Source organism: Pelodiscus sinensis, chromosome 16 (genome assembly GCF_052426305.1).
Source record: "Pelodiscus sinensis isolate ZL-2025 chromosome 16, ASM5242630v1, whole genome shotgun sequence".
Lineage (NCBI taxonomy): Eukaryota > Metazoa > Chordata > Testudines > Trionychidae > Pelodiscus > Pelodiscus sinensis.
The window spans coordinates 39229827-39253078 of NC_143067.1; the positions used below are offsets into that span (position 1 = coordinate 39229827).

General features: G+C 45.9%; 1 protein-coding gene across 6 annotated transcripts in view; it reads right to left on the bottom strand.

Moving 5' to 3' along the window:
* SIL1 (SIL1 nucleotide exchange factor) overlaps positions 1-23252 on the bottom strand; it is a 181838-nt gene that overhangs the window by 59018 nt on the left and 99568 nt on the right. For all 6 annotated transcript variants that reach the window (XM_075900131.2, XM_075900134.2, XM_075900132.2 and 3 more), the window contains exons 4-7: positions 21342-21462; positions 19820-19928; positions 14910-15101; positions 4904-5025 (exon numbers count right to left, since the gene is read on the bottom strand). In XM_075900131.2, coding sequence (XP_075756246.1) covers positions 4904-5025; positions 14910-15101; positions 19820-19928; positions 21342-21462 — 544 coding nt within the window. The remainder of the gene's footprint in view (positions 1-4903; positions 5026-14909; positions 15102-19819; positions 19929-21341; positions 21463-23252) is intronic.

Sequence of the window (23252 nt, forward strand, 5' to 3'; positions counted from 1 at the left end):
CTAGGCTTAGTCCTCGTAGAATGAGGTTTACCTAGTTCGAATTAAGCGCTCCGCTAGTTCGAATTAAGTTCGAACTAGCAGTTTGCTAGTGTAGCGCCTATCAAAGTTAATTCGAACTAACGTCTGTTAGTTCGAATTAACTTTGTAGTGTAGACATACCCTCTCAGAGAACTCACTGACAGCGAAACGTCACTGGTCAAATGTATAAAAGTTTGTGGTATGTCACCACGTTCTGCAGAAAAAGCTGCACCCGGTGGGAAGTGGTGACATCATTCTGAATAAATCTGAGTATGTCTGGGGAAAAAAGCATACTTTCTGGGTTGGAGGGAGGAGTTGGGGAAATCCTGATCCGTGTGGACGGCTCAGTTGAGATGGGCTTCTCTCAGCACTGAGAACAGAACAAGAATGGAAGGAGACCCAAGAGAAGATAGCATCCCGGCTGGTTCTGTCCCATGGTTTCATATAGTTAAGGAAAAACCAAGTTTGAAGAAAATCAGCTGGCTCGTTTTAAAGCTAAAAGGTCTTGAGCCTAAGATTTATACAGAGTGAGACAGCAAGGTATTCTAAGCCACAACTATTTTCAATCCACCTGAAAGGGAACCAAACCATTTCAATTCACTGACTTCAAAACACAGGCAAATGAATAGACCAAAGTCACACAGGAAGTCTGTTGCACAGCCAGGAGTAGAACCTAGAACTTTTGTTTCCTGTTGTCTCAGGCTTCCTTTTGCTCTACTCTCCCACTCTCCCTGTAGCTACTTATGGTCTTTCATATAATTCTAGGTATGATGGGTTTGATCACCGAGTCCCCTTGGGGTTGTCCCCCGGTGCATTAATCCTGCCACTGACACCAGCTTCCTGGTTTTGGGGGAATTCCCACCCACCACCTTATCGTGCTGGACTGGACCTTTGCTCTCTCCTTCCCACAGCACAGAGTTGGGGTTACTGCTTTTTGCAGAGCAACCCAGATGCTGAACTAGTTCAGCTCCCGGAGGGCTCAGTGTAAGTGTGTGTAAAAGTTCGACAAAGAAAAAGCTTGTAAATTCACCCTGTTTATCAATGAGAGATATGCACAGCAGTTGCTCCCCACTCCCTAAGGCAACAATTATTTACTCTGGGCTTGATAATAAAAGAACCAAAAGTAGGATGTGAGTGGCTGCAAGGGAAAGCATCCGATCACAGTCAATTACTACATTCAAATAAACAAAACACCAGCTAATCCTAATCCACTAAGAAATGTGTTTCATGCAAATTCTTATCCTAACCAGGTGCTCTACAAGTCTCTTCCACCAGCTAAGCAGCCTCCTAGCTTGGGCCTAATCCTTCTCCCTGTTCAATCTTAGATGCTTCCAGGCTGGGGTGAAGAATTGGGGGAGGGGGACACACAGAGGGGTCACATGCCCACCAAGCGCCATGGACAGGCAGGGCCAGCCAACAGTCAGTGGGAGAACTGGGCGGAGGGAGGAGCTGGTGCCCGAAGCAGGGGTCCAGGCTCCTCCCTGTACTCACCAGCAGCAGGGGGAAGCGGAGAAACATGGCCCCAGCTCACACTGCTCTCCCAGCGCGCTGCTCTAGGGGAGGAAGCAGGATCACCCCCGCACGCCCCATTGGGAAGCCGAGCAACATGGCTGGGGGGAGCAAAGCACCTGGGCTGCCTTGCTTCAGCTTGCCCTGCCACTGCCAGTCGCACAGAGTCCTGCTGCCAGCGCTGGCCCCAGGGGCCGCCTCAGCTGGGGGAGGAGGCAAGACAGGAGCAGAGCAGAGGCAGGGTTTGGAGGGAAACCACATGGCCAGTGCCCCCCTCTGGGTCCCCTCTGGACAGGCACCTCTTGCTATTTCCAGCAGACATTTTTGAGTGGGGGGGGGCGGAGAAGAGAGCTTCTGGTATCTGGCAACTGCCCCTATGTGACGTAGTGGGGGTACTTGCTGGGCTGTGGTGACCTCTGCTGTCCAAAGCAAGACCCATCAGGGAAAACCTTATTATGCAAAGGTACCATACCGGTTGAACCAGCTACCCCCCATGGGGAGAAACAAAGGGAGGTGGAATGCTGCCCTGGCTGGGGGCAGGGCTGGGAGAGGTAGAGTTAGTTCCTGTCTGGAAAGCAGGGGAGAAGGAGCTGGGGACGGGGGCTGGGACTCCCCTATCTCAAGGGGGGCACTGAGGCCTCTTAGCCCCAGTTCCTGTAACCAGATTACATCTGTGCTGCGCTGTATCCTGGAGGAGCAATAAACCATCCTCAATTCCACTGGCTGGTGGAGTCTGTTTGTGCCATTTCGGGGTGCAGGAGACGGGAGACCCCCAACGCGCCGTCACACCCTATTGTGGATTCTCTTCCTTACTCCTTTTTGCCCAAGGCAGGAATTCTTTGTGCTCAATTCAAACTTTTCTCACCTCAGGTACAAAAGCACAAATGACCCAAAATGGGTTTCAGCATCAGCTGACCTGGCCTTTCTAGGACCCACCAGAGTTTGGGCTTAGAGGGCAAACAAGACTATTCACAGGTCATTGGTTTGTATATCAAGTCATCAGGATCCTAAAGTATCCTGAAGCCAATTTTCATAAAGCATTGGGAGGTGAGGGGGGAGCTCTCACTCTGGCGCACGTAAACTCTCCCCCCCTCACCTACCTAGCAGTACAACACCCTTATATGTGTGCATAGTGACAACTATAAAAGACATATACTAGTATAGCTTATTCTGGTAAGGGAAGGAGAAGATGATACACCAGTATAAAAAATTTTATGCCAATATAATTGCATCCTCACTGGAGTCTGTACCAGTATAACTAAATTGTTTTTTTAAAATATCATTAACCCCCTTTGGTCCAGCAAATTCCTTGTCTTGGGACCAGTCAAATTCCAAGGGTGCCAGATCAGGGAGCTTCAACCTGTAAACTGAACAGTCAGGGCATTTTAAAAAGGAACACAAAAATTAGCCCTTTGATCATTTACAAGCAAATAAATTAACCAGATATCATCAACTAAACTTGTTTCTATGTAAATGTCTATTTAATAAGAAAGTGCGAGCACAGCAAGATAAAAACAGAGTTCCTCAAATCTGGGAACCAAGGAACGAGACAGTACATAATCTGAACTACTGAAGATTACCATCTGTCAGAAAGCTCTTTTACTAAAAAAGTTTGCAAGAACAGTATTTTAGTATCATATCTGGGAAAGATATACTTCTTCCCCACAACAGGTATCTGTAATTTAGAGAGAAAGCACACACATGTATTAGTGGCTCATCATATACATTCAGATAAAAAGATTATTCGTTTCTTGGGTCATGACTATTTAGCTTTAGCAGGGAATGTGTAGTTTAACATTTTCTCCTTTGTATTTCAGATTGCCCTTAAATATGACAGATATGAAACTTACCATTAAGGTTTTACACATTAGCAGAAAATCCAATAAACCACTAACAAAGTAGTTTTAAATTGAACTTTGAGCCCTGGTCTATACGAGGACCTTCGCCTGAAATATCCCCCCACACCCCAACCCAAGTTCAAATTAGTAAGTGGTGCGTCCACACTACTCAGCCCATTAGTTCGGAATACCGGGCCGTGGGATTCAGACTCTAGACTCCTGCTTTTTCATGAGGAATAACGCTATTCCTGAACTTGTAAGTTCCAAATTACATTAGTGTGGACACTCCAGTGTCACTATTTCGAATTACCTGGCCTCCGGGAGGCCTCTTGCAGCAACCCAGAGTGCTTCCTGTGGCTGTGAGACCGAGGTAACGCATGCACACTAACGGAGCCTGCCTCGGACTAATTTTGAGGCTTCCCCGTAGCAAGGCACTGAAGTTCAAATTTGTTAAATTGGGAGTTCTTAAGTAGAATTAAGTAATTTTGAAATAATTTCCTAGTGTAGACATGGCCTAAAAGATCAGACAATAGTGAAAGAGTTATAGTTCAGTTCTGAGCGAATGTTCAACAAAGAAATCAGTCTATCACACACATTTATTTGAGTTTAGTTAAAAAAACAAAACAAAAAAGGTTATTTGGTAGCTCTCATGGGGACCAAAAATTCAAGCTCGATTTGCAAATTGTGAGCCAGATAATTAGCTGGTGTGAAGCAGTGAAGTCAATGAAGATGCCAATCCACACCAGTTGAGGATCTAGCCCACTGTATAGAAGCCTCTAACAGAAATGCTAGATTATTACAAAAAATTACATAATTTATGATGTGACATGTGACTCTATTTTAAGTTATAAGAACAAGCAGGCTTTTTCAAAAACTGTTTTGGCTTTCAGCCATCTCTGTGTTTCTTGACTTGTCTGTTTTTTACTCACATTTACCCCTCTCCCCACAAACATTATCAAAAGCTTTTAAAGAAAAAAATTAACATTCAAACCCAAGCTGCCAACATCTGTACAATTTGAAGCACATTAGAACACAGTGGAGCATGAGGAAAAATGGGTTCCTGTTTGTGGTAGCCATCTTTAAGTGAGTTATAAACACCTCACAGCGCAGCCTGTTATCTACTCACTTTCTTGACACTAATTCTAATGTAAGCCCAGCCTAAACACGTTTGAAGTTACACGTAGGCATTTCAGTGGCAAAATTAGGCCTCTGGACTCATAACCTTGACTTGTGTTCTTCCAGAAGACTACAATACATCTGATATCACAGTCTCACTATTCAAAAGTGAAGTATTCACTAGAGAAGTGAAGAAAATACAGAGGGAGAAGAGAAAGAAAATCTCTCTGGTGTCACATTTCTACTAGCCCCGGGATATTTCATATGTTGGATAAAATACAGGGGATAGGATAAAACACCCATCTGTTCAGAAAGGAGAAGAAAAAGTATCTTGACTGACTAATCTCTTTAAAAGCTATTCTTTCCCATTCACATTCCCGCCACCCATCCCAATTCCCAGTGAGCACACAAACACTGCTCACCTAGATAGTGCAGCTCCCAGGACAAAGGCAGAATGCTCCTTTAGTACAGGCTCGGTGCTGTTTAGTCCATTAATCACAAGCTGAAGTCCACCCAGGGAAAGAAAGTCTTTTGCATTGTCCACCTATAAATGAATAGATTCCACACTAATATAAAACTTAACATGCATCACTCGGGTTCCTGTCAAGTTTTCAAGCAGAGTAAATGAGAACAACATTGCAGCTAAACCAATCTGGAATTTCGTTTTGAAAGCTTTTTAAAATTAAAGAAAAAAAATGTGGCTCATAAGTCATACAATGCTCCCTATGAGCATCACATTCCACACTTCCAGAAACCATATATGCTGACAGGTGGCTATTATCAAATATACAATGCATCACTTCAAATTCAAATAATTTGATTAGCTATCAAAACTTTCCCCTGACATACCTGTTGTTAACTGAGAGAACCTGACACTGTCAAAATAAAGTAAATTCTCATGTATTCTCATTCTAGAAGGCCATTATTGGTAACCTAGGGAATTGCCTGCAATACATACACAAAAAGAGAGCTGTAATTGGCAGACAAAGTGTTAGACATCATTGTCAAGTAGTGTGCCGGCAAGAGCAATAGTGGATTTCACAGTCTAAGCTTCTGGTTAAAAAATGAGATGGACAAACGATTCCCAACCTTCTATACTGATCTAGTCCAAGGTCCAGTGTTAACTAGCAAGGTAGAAGCCAACCTCACATTAATAGAGACTAGCAAGAAACTTTCCTTGGATGCAGGTTATGGCATAAGTGCCTGAGTGCATGCTGCAGGGATTCTTGTGACTCCCTCTGAAGAAGCCAAAACTGAGCTGATCACTCTCAAAAGACAAGATTCCAGTAGTCTGCAATTGTTACCTAAAAACGGAGTCACAAGCAGTTCAGACTTATTTTTGGCAAAGTTTAGTGCTTGTAAGTTTACGAGAAGGATTTTTACAAACTCTGCTATGGAGAGTACTTGTGATGTTGTGCACCCACATTTTTTATGAAAGTGTGGTTCTGAATATGAATATGCCTAACTGGAAAACAGTTTATACAAAATGGGGCATGTAACCTATCTCTGAAGAGCTTGTGATCCCCTGAATGTGTACATTCTATTTGTGTGTGTGTATCATTCTCATATTTAAAGAGTTAGAAATATGACATGTAAATATGTTTATTGATCTTTGGTATGCTAATGAAAGCCACCACTGGTAATTAAGGAGCTTAACTGCCTGGTGCTCAAGACAATGAGCTTTGAATAGTCTTGTTCTTCCTGTAAGCCTAGACCAGGGCTGGTCCTGCAAGACATATGGCCAGGTCCCCTGATGCTAGAATTTTGAATGTGGTACTTTTCCATGGGGGCGTGAAAGGGTTGAAGCTGAAGACAAAGGATTTTTGCCTTGGGCAAAATCTATTTATGAGGAGGAAACCAAACAATGAGGGAGCTGGCAGATGCCAGACACCTAGATACCCCACTTACCACCTAGAACAGGGGGAAGGACTGGGCTTAAAGTAGGAGGCTGCCTAGGTTGTGAGAAAGATGATGAAAACTACTGTGAAAATGAGAAATTGCACGTAACAAGTTTCTCAGAGTATTAAGCCTTGCTGATATATTTGCCTAATAACTTACTTTGATCTGTCTTATCAGTTGCAACCATTGAAATCCTACTTTTATAGTTAATAAAATCCCTTATATTTATAAATCCAGTGTACATAACTGTTACCTGGGGGGGAGGGGGCAACAGCTGCACATCTCTCTCTTTCATTGAGAAAGGGGGCGAACATTTTGTGAACTTACTCTGTATCAACTTCATGCATGGTGAGATGGATTTATTGGGGGCTTTGATCCCACTGTGTCAAGTCCCTATGACAGACTTCCCAGAGCAGAGTTGCTCTCAGCATCTGTGTAGCTCTGCTGTGGGCTGCAACTCCAACTTTGACTTTGCTGGGAGAGACAAGAGCTTCTGGATCAGCGGTACAGGGCAGGTAGGAGGCTCAGTGGTATGAACAGCATCTCAGAAGACAGTTTTAAGGGGATCTCTGTGACCCAACCATCACAGACTCTTCAAACAATTTTTAAAACTGTTTTGTATATTTGTGGAACTTATTTGTACAAATCCCACCATTCCCATTTGGCAACAGACAGAAACACTAAAAAACAGAACATACAAATGACTTGTCAAAGTAAAATTAACCACGCCAGGTTCTCTACCTAAGATGACTGAAGTGCTAAAAGTAACCAAATACTCCAAATTGAGTACAACAGTGGTAGCAGAATATTTTCAGGTTTAATAATCTAGATTTTTATTAGTGAAATATTTTTATCTTGACAGTGTCCCTTTAACAAAATCGGTTATGGATCAAATACTTCACCAAGATCCCAAACATCCAGACACTGATGCATGTGCTTAATGGAAGCAGTGCCATTGATTTCACTGCCTAAATCCTACTGAAATAGGCCATAGGTTTATAGACATTATTTATCATTCATTATGAGGTGATACCCAGCATTAATTTGGCACTTTGCCGCTCCTCAGCAAGACTCAACGGTACCTTGAAGTCCAGTTGTAAGATCATTAATGGTTTGCAGCAACCATCTTTTCCTCAGTCCTTCGGCAACACGTTCTTCAAACTTTACTATAAACCTGACCTCATGTATCTCCCTTGCCTTTCTCCAAGTCACCCTCCTCTCCATCAGCGGCGGGCAACCTGTGGGCTGCATGCGGCCCATCAGGGTAACCTGACCGCAAGCTGCAAGTTCTTTTATGGACATCGAATGTCCGCAGGCTCTGCCCTCATACCTGCAGGTTACTGTTCCTGGCCAATGGGAGCTGCAGAAGTAGTAGCCAGCACGTCCCTGGGGCGCCATCCCCAGAGGTCCCTTTGGCCAGGAAGAGCAAACTGTGGCCACTGTGAGCTGCAGGGGGAGGTGTTTGCGGATGGTCAACATCAGCACAATGTCTCACAGCCCACAATCAGATTACCCTGTTGGGCCACATGTCCTGCAGGCCACAGGTTGCCCACCACTGCTCTAGAGAGACGTGAACACAGTCTAATCCAATCTCCTTGGTTAGTCCAATCATCGTAAGAGGTGAGAGATTTCAAACCAGAAATACCAAGTCTCTCTCAGTCAGGAGGAACAGTCAATGTGTTAGCTTACACTTTGCAGGGGTCTATCTATAGCAGCGTTTCTTAAACTGTGTTCCCTGGCACACTGGTGTGCCATGAGGCAATCAGGTGTGTGCCATGGAGAACAACAGAGATCAAAATGGCCTTTTTTTTTGCTCAATAACTTCCCCCCAAACCCTATTTCCCTCCCCCCCTTTTATGGTGTTCCTCATTAAAAAAATTATTGTTTGGTGTTCCTCCATCTTAAAAAGTTTAAGAAACACTGATTTATAGGGCAGCCATACTTCCCTACACTGAATACATGACACCTGGTAAAACTACTCATTTTCAAGTGCAACAGCAATCCATTCAAACTATACCGAACAAACCGTCAAATTAACATCAGCTTGACTGAGCTCCTGTTAAAAAGAAATACTCTGCGGCTGGACTCGTGTTATTTACATTTGATTTTTAAAGATTTAGGGTTCACACGGGGAGAGGTGACACACACTCCTGTACACCCTCTCACACAGGGGAGTGACTCTCCCTCACACCTGGCAGGGCCCCCAGGATGGACCTGCCTTTTCTGGTACGTGGCACCTCATCTTCCCGAGGCAACACCTGGAAGGGCCCACATAGAGTCACTTACGCTCCCCAGATTTCTGCCACAATTGACGCCAGAATGTGGCCAGCAGCTGCTCTTCAGTGCTGTGCAGAAGGAAGGGTCTGGAGCTGAAAGGATAACCTGACCCATGTCTTTCTAGAGCTTGTCTCCCCACTCCACATGGCTGGAAGCAGCCCATCCTTTCCTGCTTACACAGTGTCAAAAGGCAGCTAACGCCTCCAGGCTGCTGCCAGCCGCCTCCTGCCCCCCTGCTACAGTACAGACAGGAAGAGGTGAAGCCCTAAGGCTGCATTGTGCACCAAGGCCCAGGAAACCTGACTGCTGGGGCCTCAGTGAAGTAGCTGGCAGAGGTGTTCAGCAGGGCAGGTGCGTAGGGGATGGATCAGCCCTGCATACCCGGGGCGGGTGAAGAGGGTGTGGAGCCCTGTGCGGGGGGCTGCTGTGGAGCCTGCAGGTTAGGGATGTGAACAGGCTGGAAATCGCTTCCCTTCCACACCACTCCAGAGCTCAGCTGCGAGGCAGAGAGGCTGCCCCCTGCCAGCGCCGTGTGGAGCTTTGGCACGGGCAGGGCTTGGCTCCTTCTGCCCAGCGCCCCAGGCCAGAGGGTCTTTGGCTGGGCTGGTGTCCTGGAAACGCCCGAGGCAGGTGGGGGAAGGAAGGAGCCTGTTGGCCAGGCTGCTGGTGAGCTGAGCGCTCTAACCAGGGGCTGGTTCTCGCACAGCACTGGGAGAGGACGCAGACAGCCGCAGAGGCTAGAAAGGAGCAGCGGGGCTGAGGAGGGGTGAAGGGGCAAAGCAGAGAGCAGACAATGGGGAAGGAAGCATGGAAAGGGCAGGTGGGTGGGCAGCAGAGGCGACATGTAACTAGCAGCTGCCTGGCACTTGCCTGCACTCACCAGTCACTGCACTTTGCAGCACGCAGCCAGTGCCGGCCGGAAACAGGATGGGTGGGAGGGACCCATTAGTTGAGCTGATCAACCAACAGGGGGAGCGGCCAGCCCCACACACTGCATCTTTGCCCCACCACCTGCCTTGCACACCCACTTCCACTGTCAGCCCCTGAGCCCCTCCCCACACTCAATGCTGGTGGCCAGGCAACTGGCGAGCAGGGATCCGACCAGAAGTAGGACCTGCCAGTACCCATGGGGGAGAAAGGGGAGGGAAGAGACAAAGTACAGGACAATTTGCCTGTTGTTTTTTTTAAAGTCGGGACACATGCAGGAGAGCTTAAACATAGGACTGTCCCTTTAAAAAGGGAACATCTGCTCACCCTGTCTAGGTAAAGGGCGCAGTGAGGGAAAGCCAAGTCAAGAGGCAGGGAGCACTGATCCAAGTGATGTCAGTCATCGTTCTACGCTCACCTACAGCTGGTCCCCTGACTAGCGCCAGCGAAAGGTCTCGCCATCCCTCCCTCGGCGTCATTAGCCCCGCCCAGCCAGAGGCTCAGGCCTCCCTGCAGGAGCTAACTGGGCGGGGCTGATGAATCGCCTGGGACGCCCTGCTGCCCTGCAGCTTAGAGGGAACACTGGTCTGAAGTATAAACTGTGAACAACAGAACAACTTTCTAAAAGAATTTTTTAAATTGTATTTTGTGTCTGTTGTGAAAACAGCTACTCTTCACGTTCAATATCAGCCTCCCTGTGGAGCAGGGCATTCATTGCTGAGCAACACAGGCAGTGGTGTTGGAGCTAATACTTAGCTCCAACCCACTGAAAACAGCAAAGAAAACCAAGCCCAAAAGGGCACTCCAATCAAGCAAGCATGTGGGGGAAGAGGAGACAAGTACATATGACAGCAGTCACAAAGGGAGCAGCTTTAAATTGGTGGAAGAAAAGAAAAAACGGAAAGAAGATATTAGAAACGCGAGGGAAAACGCAGACTGTCAATAAGACAGAGAGGAGGGGGACTTAGCACCGTGGAATGGTGCTGCAGTTCTGAAGGGGGAAGGGAGAGAGAGACCGGGAAAGAAAACTAACTAATCAGGGAGAGAGAAACAAGACTCCAAACTCTGCAAAGGGGCCTGGGCTGTGTGTGCGGGGGTGTGAGCATTCCCAGCGTGGTTCCTAACTGAATTATGCTCCATCTTCTTCGTACGCGCCTTGTTTTCCTGCATGGTACAGGTAACAGCACAACATGAGCCAAATTTTCGAAGCTGAATCCTAATTAGCAAGGGGCCAACTGGTTCTGGCAAAATGCGAGCTGAGACCCCGGGCAGATTCTCTGTTCAGGATGAAGTCTGGTAAGTCTCCCAATCCTCGCCCCATCCCTGACCCCTCCCCTGACTACATCGGTACGGTTGAACTCACTGCATCCTCTGCTAATTCCGGAGGGATGGCTCAATGCTTACGTGCCAGCAATCTGGAACTACCCCAGGACTTGCTCCTCAGAGCACAGAACAACACTCTGCTAGGACACCTCAAAACACAAGCCATTCTCCACTCCAGTGCTTCCCATTAGGCTGCTTTGCAATTGTGGGGCTGCAGGGTTTATCTTGGAGGCTGAAAAGCTTGCGGGGTCACCACTGTGGAAAGAGGGGGAAATGGAGACAACTCTGGCCGTGTCTCTCTCAATAGGTCTGTGTAGCCCTGGCTACTTGCGTTCCACTCTTCCGCAACAGCCTAGGGACTGCCTCTCCGATCTAGGAGCCTGCACTTGTGAAACCGAGTCCAGGACTCAAAGAACTCTTCACAAACCCTTTTCTGTGTCATGCTCCAAGAGCGAACTTGGCCGACCTTCGGGCATTGCACTAAGTGCTCCTGAAAGTTCTGGGGGCGCTCAGCTAGCTGGAGGAAGAGCTATGTTGATGGAAGGACAGGCAATATTTGGGGATGTCTACACTACAAAGTTAATACGAACTAACGGACATTAGTTCGAATTAACTTTAATAGGCGCTACACTAGCACTCCGCTAGTTCGAACTTAATTCAAACTAGCGGAGGGCTTAGTTCGAACTAGGTAAACCTCATTCTACAAGGACTAAGCCTAGTTCGAACTTACTAGTTCGAATTAAGGGCTGTGTAGCCCCTTAATTCGAACTAGTGGGAGGCTAGCCCTTCCCAGCTTTCCCTGGTGGCCACTCTGGGCACCACCAGGGAAACTCTTCTGCCCCCCTCCCGGCCCCGGAGTCCTTAAAGGGGCACGGGCTGGCTACAGTGCCCTTGCCAGGTGCAAGCCTGCCAGCACCCAGCCAGCAGACACTGTACGTGGCACGGCTCGAGCCAGCCACCCGATGCCACCCAGCCCTCCGCCTCTTCCCAGGACCAGGCTGGCGGCTCTCGGGAGCCTGCCCAGGACCGCAAGAGGCGGGCACCCGCCTGGTCTAGTGCAGACATCGTGGACCTTGTCCACAACCTCCGCACTAGGCACAAGAAAGTGGCCGTCTAAGGCAGGATAGCTGCCAGCATGGCCACCCAGGAACAGGTGTGCATGAAAATCAAGGTGGTCCACTGAGATCCCCGACCCTGAGCCCTGAGCTTAGAATGGTCGTCCTGGGTCAGACCAAAGGTCCATCTAGCCCAGTAGTCTGCTGACAGCAGCCAACCCTAGGTACCCTAGAGGGGATGGACCAAAGACAGTGACCAAGCCATTTGTCTCGTGCCATCCCTCTTCAGCCTTCCACAAACTTTGGGCAGGGACACCATTCCTACCCCCTGGCTAATAGCACTCCATGGACCCAACCTCCATGATTTTATCTCACTTCTCTTTTAACTCTGTTATAGTTCTAGCCTTCACAGCCTCCTGCAGCAAGGAGTTCCACAGGTTGACTATTTGCTTTGGGAAGAAGAACTTTCTGTTACTAGTTTGAAGCCTGCTACCCATTCATTTCATTTGGTGTCCTCTAGTCCTTCTATTATGGCAACTAATGGAGAACTTTTCTTAATGCACCCTCTCCACACTACTCATACTTTTAGAGACCTCTATCATATCCCCCCTCCGTCTCCTCTTCTCTAAGCTGAAAAGTCCCAGTCTCTTTAGCCTCTCTTCATATGGGACCTGTTCCAAACCCCTGATCATTTTAGTTGCCCTCCCCTCTCCCAGCCTCTCTCTTCCCCTCTCCCACCTCCTTTTCCCAGTCTCCCCCAGTTTTGTTCAATAAAGAGAGATTCAATTTTTGACCACACGTGTCCTTTATTTTGTACATCAGGAAGGGGGGCTAAGGAGGGGTAAGTGGAAGGAGGTGAGGGAGGAATGGGGTATGAGACCCCGATGGGGAGGACTGGGCTGGCTCTGCGGGCTGCTCGGGGTGGAAGTTCTCCTGCAGCCCCCCGATTGTGCCCTCCCCCCGGATGGCAGCCTGCGGCAAGTGCAGCGGGGCTGATGGCCAAGTGCTGTGAAGTTCCGAGTGTGGGCACTCAGGGCACTCCAAGCCAGGACTGCTTTGCAAGCGGGGCACCCCTGAGAACTGTCTGTCTGGGGTGGGGGTCGGGTCCCTTTAAGCACAGCCCTCGGCTAGCCTGAGACAGCAGCTCCACACTCTAAGTCCTACTCGGATGCCCTGCCGGCACTGCTTCCGGCCAGCCTTAACCTCTGTTCAGGGTCCACTCAATGTGGACATGCTAGTTCGAATTAGCAAAACGCTAATTCGAACTAGTTTTTAGGTCTAGATGCGCTAATTCGAATTAGCTTAGTTCGAATTAACTAATTCGAACTAAGTTAGTTCGAATTAGCGCTGTAGTGTAGACATACCCTTTCTTACCAGCTGTTTGTGGGTGATAGAGGGACCTAAATCTGCAGCTGCCTCCATGCATATTCCAGCTTCCCCTCCATTTTCCATCTGCTAGTAGTTCAGAGTCCCGCCTGTTTGTGTTTGGGTCTGATTCCCTTTGGCACTCTAGTCCTACAGAGCAGGACACAGTGGGCACTTACTCTCTGGGTGAGCATTTCTGAATCGCAGGGACTGAACTTGGTTCCCTCTGATCTCAGACTGCATAGAACCAGCCTTTAGAGTTTGGGCAGTTCAAGTTTATTGTTTGAGTAAAATTGGGTGCACATGGCGGCAAAAGCATTGCCAGGAAAGAGTGCCAAGATGTGCCATTCTGAAGGTCTAGGAGAAAGAAAGAGTCAGCATGGAACAGGAGATGAGATGCTCTGGAAACAATACTTCAAAGAAATTTTTCTTTTGCAGGAAGCTTGGCCAATGGACTTCGCTTCTCATCAAACCATTTTTTTCTACCTTCTCCCAAAGACTGGTTTTTAATATGCATTTCATGCTAGTGAAAGGTGCCAGGTTTGAGTCTCCAGAGATGTTACTCAGCACTGAGAAGGGCAGTGCAAGGACCTCTCCATATTGCCGCTGTCAATCTGCTTCAAACCAGCCGTCACAGAACTGCGCTGGATGTGTTTGTAAGAGACTACTCCTGTCCCTAGTCCTTTCTGTCCTAGGTCTCCACACCCAGTTTGTATACAAGGTGCCAACAGGTGCTAAAAATGGGTCTGGGGAACATGGGTCCCTGTTTCCTGCGATCTCATGTCACGTAGGCCACAAAACAGATGCCTGATAGAAACAAATTCTGGCTAATTACATCATTTCTGTGGACCGAGATTTCACAGGTTCTGTATGCCATTTCTATGTTGTTCTGAGCTAAAAGATGGGCTTTATGTTGGGGGGGGGGGGGGAAGCGTGCCTTATTTCCCGTGATATAATGGCTCTGTACAGAGAAGTACAAGGAGAGATCATCACAAAGAGTTACGCAGAGAGTGACCGGATTGCAAGTGTGAAAAAAATTAGGACACCTCTTTTTTCATGGTGGAGGGGCATAGGTGCACATAGGAAAGAAACCCCTCATGCTGGGACAGTCCTGATAATACTGGAGAATCTCGTCACCCTAGTCACAAAGGACAACAGCTGCCTTTCATGTAATAATGATTTTATTTGTAATGTACCCATCCCTATATCCTATAAGGCTTGCAGGACACTGACTAATAACTTTGCCAATAAAAATATGCCCACAAAATGGCAAACAAAATCCATCTTTGTCAACCACATGCCAAAAGATAGATATATACACAAGGGCTGAGAACACACCACAAATATTGGAAATATGGCCTCTAGGTATATACTGATCATATTTTATCTGTTTTAGAATAATAATGTGTTAGAAATGGAGATATAAAACATGCCTGCAGTGGTCTTGCAATTTCTTATTGCTGGATTGCCATAATTAAGTAATTTGTATTATCCAATACTGAAAAGAAGAATAAAAACGACATTATACCACATTCCCCGGATTTTACACAGCTGCAGTTAATGTTTTTTGTTGGTGCCTTACCTGATGAACGTAATATTCAAGGTCGTACAGTGCTGCTACTTTCTCATCCAGAGTAGAAGAGGAGCTGTTGAATTTGTGAATTAATTTAACCATAAGTTCAAAATCAGTTTCTATCTTCATGTTGAGTTCTTCAAACTCCTTCTTCAGCTCTTCTATGGGACGAAACCTTTTTCTCACATCTCCCACATTAGCCTGGGAAATGAGAGAAGTAAAACCAAAGGAAATGTAGACAATAAAATAGTGGATTGAGGGAGTACATCATCCTAAAAGTACATTCCATCCTACAGACATCTTAAAAGGAGAATTTAACTCTCAGTGAGTTTGAGGCTCTTGATTTAGGGACAGATTAATGTATTTAAGCATCTAAAGATACAATTACGCTCTCAGTGTGATTTTCAAAAGTGTGTAGATACCTAACTCCCACTGAAAATTGGGGGGGGGGGGAATTTGAGCTTTTGAAAATTCAGCTAAGTTTCTTATCTGCATCTGTCGGTGTCTACATACCTTCAAAATCTGGCCCTTAGATACTAATATCAGAGAAGAAATTACCCCATAACTTTGTCTGCACCTACCATTCTAGAATATCTTTCTCTATCTCTTCCTACACACCTTTCAAGGTTAAGCAAAATAAAGAAGCATTATTCTTCATACACCATAATGCTAGAAGTGGTAATGCATACTTCATTCAATGTTAACATGATTGTCATCTTCTCACATTTTTATACACTGCCTTTCCTCCCAAATGCTCCCAAATGACAAATTCTAGAATCATTTCACCAAACACTAAAATGAAGGCACCTAGCATGCACTCAGGAAGGCAGAAGCTATTTCAAAAGCATCCAGCAACCCTGCATAACAGTTTAGGACAGGAAATAAAGAGTATTGTATTTATCTGAAACAACAAGATAATTCCCTAAAATGAATTTGAGCGGCTGCTAGGATGAAGGCCTTGACTCTTTAAACTCATTTTTTAAAATGGGTAGAAAGGTGTTAAATACTCAGTCTGGTGATGTGGCGGTGCAACAGAACTCTATTTTATAGAGCAGTGTTTCTCTAGTTTTTTTTTTATAAAGTACACCTTAAAAAAAAAAAAAAAAAAAAAGTACTCCAGTACCTATAGTTTTCAGACACAAATATTTTTTCTACCATTGCAACACATTTGTTCAAACAATTTAAACATAGCCAGGCGGTCAATGAAATTTGTGTGTGTAAAAAGTACAAAAATAATAAAGCGCTGTAAAAATTAAAACAAAAATTCAGTTTTCTCCAGATTTCAGTTGTGTTGACGTACCCCCCCAGACTCTTGAGTACTCGTACCACTGGTTGAGAAACACTGTCACTGGGTGCTCAGACAAACATTACCCTCTAAAGCAGTGGTTCCCAAACTTTTCGGGATCACGCCCCATTTTTGAGAAACCCTCCGGCCCCTCCCTCATGCTCTAAAGTCTTGTAGAGTTCAGCAACAGCAGAAGATGAGAATACAAGTGATATGTGGAAGGTAAAAGAAAAGAGAAATAGTCTCAGCTGAGATACGGAAGGAGATGAGAAGTTAACGAGGTGGTGAGAATCAGGAAAATCTTTCCAGGTAGCAAGAACCGCAGAGAAGAAAGTTTTTCCATTAACAGCAGTTAAACTGCATGAAGGGAGAGAGCTCAGACCGCTGATACATGGATAGAGAAAGCCAGAAAGGAAGCCAAGAAAATAGGCTATTGAGAGACATGTTGAAACGTGGCCAGGAAGATAATGAATACAAGGAAACCCATTCCAGGGTCCACTTCACAACGAACAGAGACATCAGCAAATGAAGATGGTGTGTTCTCCTCTTTGTATAGATGAGAATGGTGTTAGAAGTGATCGGAACCCAAAGGTTTTCAAATTTCATTGCTCATTCCAACCTAACGTACCCAAGTATTAAACACACACACACGCTTTTTAGTGTATGCAAAAAACAAAAAAAAATCCGTGGGCTCAAGCTGTCAAAGAGAACAATTTAGGGTGAACATTAAATTGCTGTCAATCTAATGGTAGCTGTACAATTTGTGCTACTGTTTGCTTTGGCTAAATTGCTATATACGCTGTATGGAAATTCAGAACACTACCCCCACTCCTCTCAACAAAGCAAAATGATTTTAGCAAGAGTTATAGAGCAAAGTTCATCCTTGGTGTTAAATCAATTGTACTTCAGTGGAATTACCCCAGGCATGAATCTGGTCCCTGCAGTAGTAAATGATGAAAAGGGACTATTTTACATCCATTTGGTGTAGCTGTTTTTAGCCCAGTTGCTGACATACTAGGTATTAACATAATTTTTGAAGGACACTGAGGGCAATCCTAGGACCACACTATCACAAAGGGGTCAGTACTCTGTGTGACAACTCCTATGAGGCCTGACAAACTCACCACACCCCATACACTCCTTTCATAGTATTTATCCAAAAGGTGTCTTGTAAATTATCAAATGATACACACTGGTCATCAATATAACTATGCAATACAATGGACAAATAATTCTCATTCTTGAAACTATTCAATTTTTGCAAACATTTTCATGAACCAAACACAGCCAATCAAATTAACAAAACACAATGAACCACAAGCAACACAACAATGTCCACACAAGAAATAGCGCTAAGAAGTATTCAGAAAACCATTCATTTTACCCTTTGTATTACTCATGCAGATCTAATAATGGTGATCAACCAAAAATGCCAGGGAAGCAACATCCCGGAGGTCTTACTGATGTTACCTACTTCACGTTCACAGGAGAGCTCTGCCATCGCCCTTCAAGCCTCGCTTGTATGGCACGAGCCTCAGTAAGAAATTGAGATCTGGGAGCTCCAGGGGTAGATTATATGGAGATTCAAGTTCCACACAGCTGGTTCAATTCCCATTCTGGTTGTTATTGACCAAAAGGCTGTTCTGTCACTGAACCCAAGTCCACTTCCAAAGTGCACTAGCATCTAAGGATGTTAAGAGATGGGTAATGGACTAATCGTGTAGTTCAGGGTGGAGAACCTCCCTGACTTGCCTGAATCTGGCCTCCGAGGCTCAGGGCTCCCCCCCCCCCCCCAACACTGGAGAGCCTCACTGGCACTCCAGTCCCGTCCCCCCTCCCCCGCAGGGCTGAAGTACACAATGTCCACTAGCCTGGGCCCTCCAGGCTCTGGTGTGTGAGGGGAACATGGGGACTCTCGTTCTTCCTCCCCATGTCAGCGAGGAGGTTTGTTTTGGGGTTGTTTTTTTCTACTCACTTGTGTGCGGGCCCAACTGATTTTTCCGTGGGTCAGCAGCCCTGACCTAAAAAAGGTCCCCCACACTGATGTAGTCAGTACAATTTGTAATTACTTCACGATTAGTCGCTAAGGGGAGGCGCTGTGTCCCAGCTCGCGCTGGTCCAGGAGCGACGCCCGCTGTGGCTCTGCGGTTTAAATGGAGCAGGAGTTGGGTGCGCATGCAGTCTGGCTCCTCCTACATTTAAAGTGCAGAGGTGTAGCAGGGGTAGGTCCTAGACTGGCGCGAGCTGGGACAGAGTCTGGACCGCTGCAGCTCTGCATTTTACACGTAGTACGAGCCATCCAGCTCACGCCACCCAGTTCTTACTGCATTTAAAATGCAGAGCCGCAGCAGTCCTGGACCGGCACGAGCCGCGACTGAGCCGGGCTTGCTCAGTTCCAACTCATGCAGGGTCTAGCAGCCCCTGTCCGCAGCCAGCCCCAGCCACTGTGACTAGAAGCTGCTCCGGCAGCAGTCCCTACTCACAGCGGTCCAGGCTGGCTGCGAACAGGGGCTGCTGCCGGAGTAGCCTCTGCCAAGGACCAGCTCGGGCCACCACAGACAGTGGCTGCTGCTGGAGCAGCCTTCCCTACCCACCCGTCCCTGTTATCAGAGGCAGCAGCATGAGGGGGAGGGGCAGACAGCATGGTGGGAACGGTGCTGGGGGGGGGGGGGGGGGACCAGCTTTCAAGTCAGCTCCCCCCAGCACTGCTTCTTATCATCCCCCGGCTGCCTCTGATACAGAGCGGGAGGTGCGGGAAAGGGAAGGAGAAGAGAAGTTGACTTGACTACTCACTTGCTTCACTACTAGCATCCACATAGCGATTACCAGCACTGGCACCTTTTCCAGCCACAGTTCTCGATGCACCAATCACCACCAAACATGCTATGCCGTGCCCGTAGGTATGAATATATTAACTCCAGCTATGCAGTAATAGGACTTTTAGAACAAAGTTCATAATTACCTTTTCAAATGCTTTCAATGTCCAAAGAAATCCCAGATTTAGTAATACAACTGAGAAAATCTGATGTGACTTTTAAATCAATGGGGTCAAGATCACACCCGGATAATTTACAGTTGCTTCATACTCCTAGGCAAAGCAGGAAACGGTCTCTTGGCCCCCTGCTGCAATGATGGTTTTCAACTTTTTTCCATTTGCTGGCCCCTACAAAATTTTGAATAAGGAGGTGCAGCCCCCTTTGGAAATCTTAGCCACAGTCAGCAATAGGGATGTCAGAGTTTAACCGATTAACCGGTAAGCTGGTGCTTATCGGTTAATGGTATCGGTTAAACTGCCCAGCAGCTGGCTTCGTGGGAGTGGGGCTGGCAGAGGCTGCCGCCCCGCTCTCAGGGAACCGACTGCAGAGAAGCCTTCTCAGGAGCAGAGCTAGCCGGGGAGATGGCTTTGCTGCAGGCTCTGCAGTATGGAGCTTATTTAAGCTTTATACTGCAGAGCCCACAGCACATGTAATTTTAGTGGCTACACGGTTACCTTTTTAACCGGCTTCTTACATCCCTAGTCTGCCAACCCCAGAAATCCACGGACCACAGGTTGAAAAACACTTCCCTACAAGACCCTTTCCCACACACAGCATTATATCAGTCTTCCACGGGGTGCTTCAGAAACAGGAAATACCTTTTGCTCTGCTGTGCTTTCTGCCTTTTCTTTTTCCTTCATTTTAGCCAAAGCCTCTTTGAGTTCCTGTGATGTAAATGAGTTTGAGCTGACATGCATCTCATCCAGCCTTGCAGAAAAACAAAAACACATTATATGGGTGAACGATTTATCCTTAACAAATATAAAAACATTTGTCTGCAGACAACATTAAGAGCACTAAATTCCTATATGTCTAGCATGGAACATAGAGGGAAAAATCAACAGTCCAAAATAAGGTTAGGTCTAGGGCTCAAGTAAGGAGTGTGGCTTTAAGACACACTATTCTCACAGGAATATGGCTCAATTTCTCTCCTCAATCTATCATCTGGGGATGTATAAAACAGGAGAGATTTCATAAGCAAAGAAAGAGCACAAGTGTGCCCAGAATACTGATCTTTTACTTGTAAGACTTGAGATGGGTCCATTCAGTTCCACCACTGACATTTTGACAATCATGGTATCAAAGAAGGATGGGGCGACATGTAGTTCCTACACGTCAGGAGGCTATTTTAGCGTGTTCTAACCTGACCCTATTGGTAAAGGAGATTACTTAAGGCAATGAGTATTGTTGCACTGGCAAAAGGAAAACCCAAAGTTGAAACATCTCAACAAGCTTTTGCATGCACTGGCTCGTAAGTGGAGGTGCGAGAGAGCACAGAATGGAAGTTCTCATGTATTCTGAGAAATAAAAATCCCCCCAGTCACAAAACCTACCATTGTAAAGAGAGCATAAGCAGGAAAATGGTTGAGAGTTGTGTTTTTTAAGCAATTTAAAAAAAAATAGATAGAGAGAAAGCTGGTGACATCTTGAGCGTGTGTCAGCAAAAACTGACACTTAAATGAATGCTTAAAGCCTTGAAAGTAAAGCCCTTGTTGTAGCCGACTCAAATCAGTGTAAAAAAATCCATCCTTAAGCTACCCTGCTGCTTTCATTTCTGGAAAATAATGTGCACCCCATTGCTACAGAAGGTTTCAAAAGAACAAGCGACATTCACGAGAAACCCTGAAAGTTTAGTTTCAGAATCATGGCATTAAAAAAGCATGAAAGTCTCTCTAAAAAGGCAGTGAGGGCAGTTTTAGCAGTCAGGCCAAAACAAAGTAAGGCAGTTAAAGCCCAGGTTACAGAAATACCGAGCACCCCAAATGCCAATTAAACACTCTGGGAGCTGTAGATAGTAGCACTTTTGGAAATCTGGCTCCTAACAAAAGAAATGAAATCAAAAGCCCATCTCACTCTGTTTAGCACAGAGGTACTTAAACTGGGGGTCGGGACCCCTCTGGGGACCATGAGGTTTCCCGTGGGGGAAACGCAAGCTATCTGCCTTCACCCCAAACTCCACTTTGCATCCAGCATTTTTATATACTTAACATCATTATAAAAGTGTTTTTAATTGATACGGGGGAGTGATAATCAGAGGCTTGCTGTGTGAAAGGGGTCACCAGTACAAATGTTTGAGAGCCACTGGTATAGCAGAACAGCAAGTACTTTATGCTACTGTACCTTTTCCTTTTCTTCTGATCTTTCATGTCACTTTTTTCATTTTTGTTATCAGGAAGCCTGGCTTCTCTCTCTCCGGTTTGAAGATTTAATCGCACATGTAACCCTGCAGGAACAGCCTGACCTACAAACAAAGGTTAAAGTATTTCAGGCCACATTTATTCTTCCCAGGATTTAGCATGCTGGGCGTATTTAAGTCAGACACTTCTATTCCAATACTGCACAGCAAAGATAGCAAGTCAAGCAGAAAAGCCAAGGTCTGCATTGTGACAGAACAGAGTATTTTTTATAGCCTGAGCACTTACCTAGAACCCAAAAATGAATAGGCAGCAAGTTTAAAATAAAGTACTTTTTCCACACAGTCAACCCATGGAACTCCTTGCCAGGGGATGTTATGAAGGCCAAAAGCATAACTTGATCAAAAAAGAGTTAGACAAGTTCATAGAGAATATGTCTGTCAAAGGCTATTAACCAGGATGCTCAGAGCTTCAACTTGATCCACTGAGTGTCCCTAAGCCTCTGACTACCAGATCTTAGGACTGGATGCCAAGGATGGACCACATTGTTCTATTTGGTTAATTCCCTCTAAAGCATCCAGCACCAGCTGGCATCGGAAGACAGCTGTCATGATGCACTTTGTATTCTTTATTAAAATATACTTATGATATGAATAACACATCACTGAAAATATGAAGTATAAACTTGTGTTGTTAATGTAATTATGATAACTGCGGGCCATTAATAATACTGAAGGAACTTAATGACCCACGACTCAGGACAATGGTCTGTGAATAGAGACTTTTTCCTGAAGCCTGGGAGAAGGGTCTTTGGTGGGACCTACCAAGACGTGGCCATCTCGCCTGATGTTGAGATCCATCTTGGATGCTGTGTTTTTCCACAAGAGCAGAGGGAAAGTTTAGACTGAAAACAAAGAATTCTTCCCTTTTGCAAAACTTATATAAAGGTGGAAAGCCAAAGAATAGACTGCCACTTGTCAGAATACCACTGCCTACCACAAGATGTCTGCTAGAAACAACAAAGGCTGAACAGGGGGAAGAACTGGGCCCATGCTGCAAAGCTTTCCAGTTTGTGAAATAAGCGAATTAGAACAATTCTGAGGGTGAGCTATTACAGGCAACCAGTTCTTTGGTGTACCAAGATTATTTTGCATGTTGTGTTTTATTTTGCTTAGTACCCGGCTTTGTTCTGTGTGCTCTCTCTTACGACAACATACATCCTACCTTTAATAGTTAATAAAATCATTTGTGTTTAATAAACCCAGTGACTCTGTGTCAATAAATGTTACCGGGGGAAGGGAGGGGGAGCAAGGCATCTGTGCATCTCTCTCAATATAAAGAGGGCCAATTTCATAAACTTTATATTGCACAGATCTCCATACAGCATAAAACAGATTTATCTAGGGTTCAGCTCCCTAAGGAGCTGTGAATTTGAGTGCTAGAGAAAGGTTTCACACTGTGCTCTTACAGTGTGTCTGCCTGCAGCCTTGGGGTTGTGACCCTGTCCCTGTGTCTTGGTCGAAGCAGGAAGGAAAACTAGGCTCAACAAGACAGGGCTACTGGTTGCCCAGGCTGTCAGGGAAAGCCGGCTCAATGGGGTCTCAGTACATCAGGTAACAGCCCCAACAGGATCTCAATCCAACAGGATACTGCGTAAGTTGGAATACTGGTCTGACCCAGTATGGCCATTCTTATGGGACCGTCACACAAGAGTCATTTAACCTCTAAGAAGTCTGATGACAAAACTGCGAACATGGCTGATACTCCCTTCCCTGACCACCTCACAAACATATATCCAGGCAGCTAGTGACGCTTGGTCAGGCAGTTCCCACTGAGCTAGGAACATGGACTCTGTTACTGGTACACTGGCAATTTATCATAGACGGTCAGAGCCTTC